The sequence below is a fragment of the Amaranthus tricolor genome, chromosome 12, assembly GCF_026212465.1.
Source record: "Amaranthus tricolor cultivar Red isolate AtriRed21 chromosome 12, ASM2621246v1, whole genome shotgun sequence".
Taxonomy (NCBI): domain Eukaryota; kingdom Viridiplantae; phylum Streptophyta; class Magnoliopsida; order Caryophyllales; family Amaranthaceae; genus Amaranthus; species Amaranthus tricolor.
The window spans coordinates 20,820,670-20,824,793 of NC_080058.1; the positions used below are offsets into that span (position 1 = coordinate 20,820,670).

Genomic DNA, 4,124 nt, shown 5'->3' on the forward strand with positions numbered 1-4,124 from the left:
AGTTAAAGAAAAACAAGCCTATTCATTTTAACTAAATTGTTTGGCCCATTTACCAATAAACTAGTATAAATTATTAATTTTCTCAAATGTCCACGAACATTTGTTCAAAGATCTTCATACGATTCTACTGGATATGGAAGTGTCTCATAAAAATTTCAAGTTGAAAATAGTTCATTTAGTATTTTTTTCATATTTTATCTGTTTAGATTTACTGTTTTATTGAAAACTCACAAGGGTCAATACATGGTCGTATAAACTTATCCAAGGATCAAATTCTGAACCTACTACCAATATAAGAGTTACACAAAAAATTTAACTCCAAAATAGTCCATTTAGTATTTATTTCATATTTTAACATTTTTGAGTTATATTTGTAAGTAGCCATACACTTAGTAACAATTCTTAGAAAAATACCAAAAGTTTATATTCTAGTTCAAACTTGTAGGAGACATAATAATATGATTTTATTAACTAATTTATCCATTAATAATATATATTTAACCCCCTTTAATATATTAGAACATACTTTATTACTTAAAATTCCATAAATGACCATTTTAATGAAATTATTTTATGAAAATTAACTTAACTGATTTTCTAACTTTTATCTACTGTAAAGTTCATATAAAATATACTCTTAATGTTTTTAAGCTCACACAAAATTTATTCACAACAAGAACATCACAAGAACTTCACAAAACACAACTTTTACGCATTTTTACATAATAGAATTTACATGTATGAACATTAAAGTAACAATACACATAATAAAACATGTATCCATCAAAAATATCATATCAATGAAAAATTTTCAGATTCATGTATATTTCTTTTGTGACTTTAATTTAATACCGATTTCAAGTAATAATCACAATACTAGAAACTTTATAATATAAATATATGAATAATATTTCTAACATTAATATATATAAAATATCATAAATTTTCAATTTATAACATGCATATACTTAAACTTATACTTCCTCCTTTCTTTTATGTTTGTCCTATTTGGGTTTTTCACACATATTCAAAATGGTGGAATCTTTGTAGTAGGTGAGTATTATTTTAATTAGATAGCAGTGTGAAGTAATGATTTATATTGGTATTATGAGAGAAAAGAACTTTTATTTAAAGATTAAATTAAGAAAAAAAAACAATAATCATTGTCATTAAATTGGAGAGAGAAACGTACAAGGAGGGGGTTATTACATAAACTGATTTATGTTTTTTGGTGGAAAAGGGGCCTTTCCATTTTTGGAAAGTTTTGGAGGGTAAATCCAAAATAAGGAGGGAATTATATAAAATCTAAAAAAATAAACCCAATAGCCTATTGGGCAATTACGATAAACGTGGATTACAAATTTAATTGAAAGCAATGATTGATTACCAAAAACAGCAAATGACTATAGAAATTTTGTAGATGATGAGTATAAAAATAACAGTTGCATCAGTATACAACAACCAAAACAGTAGCTTCATCATAGTAACCCAGCAAAAAAACAGTGGCAACTTGATAATAGTAACCCAAACAAAATTCAGTGGCTTCACCAAATCACAGTACCTCAAACAAAATTCAGAAGCTTCAAAGATCAATAGCTTCAAAGGATAAGAACCTTCAAAAAATCAGAATCAGAAGTGAAGATCAGAAGCTTCACAATAGCCTTAATAGTTTTTGAAAACAAAAAAAAAATTGCATCATTGCCCTTCAATGGCTTCAGGAAGTGAAGATGAGTAACAGGGGGATTGGTACTTTGGATCAAATGCATATGATCCAGAGTCCTGTCCAGAATCAGAAGAAGAACCACAGAACATGGAAGAACAAGAACCACAGCAACAAGATCATCATAAGCCAATGCTCAGCAATAAGTTAAAGCATCTTATTTTTCAAGAAATGTTGTCACTAAAAGTTAGTGACTCACTTCCTCATGGTACATTCAAAAGGATTGCTCAAAAATACGATTATCATCATAAAATCATAAGAAATTTATGGAAACGAGCAATTCAAACCAAAGAAGCAAACAAGCCATATGCTGTAGAGTTGAAGTACAAAAACTGTGGAAGAAAAAGAGTGGTGGTAGCACCAAACATACTTGAGTCTAAACCAATGGACGAACGTACTTGCATTGGAGATGTGGCAACATGTTTAGACTTGGCACCGTCAACGGTTTGGAGGTTGATAAAAAGAGGTGAGATAAATGCACATTCAAATCCATTACTCCTCGCTTTAACCAATGCCAACGAAATAAGAAGGGTGGAGTGGATTTTGAGCCTTATCCTAGAAGAAACCATTCAAAGACACCCAATATACAAAGCCATGTACGATTTTATTCACGTTGATGAGAAGTGGTTTTATTTTTCCACGAAAACGCAAAGGGTTTCTTTAGCACACAAAGAAAAGGTCCCATATAAGGCAGCGAAGTCGTCAAAATTCATACCTAAGGCTATGTTCTTAGGGGCGGTAGCATGGCCTTAATGGAATCGATATGGCCAATGCACGTTTGATGGGAAAAATGGAATTTTCCCTTTCATCAATATGGTGGCAGCACAAAGAGATTCAAAAAATCGACCAAGGGGGTCAATAGTGATTAAACGGACCGAGTCAGTTACTCAAGAGGTGTATAGGAGTATGCTTATACAACAACTCATTCCAGCTATACTAAGAAAATGGCCAAGTGAAGGTCCTTCCATTATTTTTATTCAACAAGATAATGCAAGGGTTCATATCACAAATGATGATCCAATTTGGCAATAGCACAATAGGCAAGGGGGTTTAACATTCATTTTCACACAACAACATCCAAACAGTACGGATTGTAACATTCTTGATTTGGGATTCTTTAGGAGCATACAATCACTAATGCATAAAAAGATGCCCAAAAACATGACAAAATTAATAACAACAGTTGAAGATGCATTCGGAGAGTTATATCCAAAGACCTTAACAAATGTGTGGATCACATTACAACACCATTTAAATGAGATTCTAAAGGTTAAGGGGTGTAATGACTACATACAACCACACTTTGGGAAGAAAGTGCAAGAAGACAATGGAAGGTTAAGGATTCAAGTAAGAATTCCAACACAACTGATTCGAGTAGCTATTGCTTTTCTCACCCCAAACAGAGATCAACAACAAACCCAAAAAGAGAATCAGGATGCTGCACAAAATTCGCAAATCATTAATGAAACATATGATGAAGCAATTGAAGAAACTCAAGGATGATAAACTTCACAGCCCCTCAGTTTATTTTTGTTTAGATCATCATTAAAAATGTGACTTTAAAAACTTAGGAGCAACAAAGTGTCAACCACAATCCATGTTAATGATTAAAGTTCATGGTTTTGCTAAGAAACTTCATTATTTTACATTATTTCAGAAAAAAAAGCACCCTGATTCATCATAGAGGTTATGAATCCTCTCAGATTATAATTGTTCATCAACAAATGAAGCTACTAAACATGAATAGAAAATCAATTGATGTGTTTAGGTGTAACAAATGCTACTCAACTAAGTAATTAATGTTATTTTTTTTAGAAATTAGAGGTCAATAATCCTCAACAAAATTGACATCACTAGGGCATATACGAACATAAACATCAAGAAATTTCAGAAAACATAAACCAAAAGAACAAAACATCAACACATTTTAGAAAACATAAATAAAAGATCAAAATAAACCAACAGCAAACATGAACACAAAAACTAGCTCCAAAATGTCAAGGGTAATTCTTAAAAAAAACGAAAATCAGAACAACCTTACAAACATCAGACACGTCTTTTAGGGTTTGTTTTAGCCCTAAAAGTAATAACATCTTCAGGAGTGTCAAGGAAAACCAAATCGATTTGATCTTCTTTCACATTTGGTGAACATGAAAGATTTAATTTAGATGGAGAGTCAAACAACCATTCAACAATTATTGCTGGTGGTTCCTTTTCAATAGAAGGAGAAGAAGGTAGAGATTCATGAAAAGTTGATGTAGCATCATCTTCAAGGGACTTGTGATATGCCTCAAGATCCTTTTTGGACCACCTTAAAATTTCATTTGAGTATGAATGTGAACGACCATGAAAGGAACAAGAATAAAATTCGCCATAATCACAGTGACCATCATGAAGAAATGAA

The 4,124-nt window shown here is 31.5% G+C and overlaps 1 protein-coding gene across 1 annotated transcript; it reads left to right on the forward strand.

The window, feature by feature from the left end:
- The first annotated feature begins 1,810 nt into the window (after positions 1 to 1,810).
- On the forward strand, positions 1,811 to 2,473 carry LOC130828690 (uncharacterized). The gene has a single exon (XM_057694653.1). The coding sequence runs from the start codon at positions 1,811 to 1,813 to the stop codon at positions 2,471 to 2,473; it is 663 nt and encodes a 220-aa protein (XP_057550636.1).
- Positions 2,474 to 4,124: the final 1,651 nt, after the last annotated feature.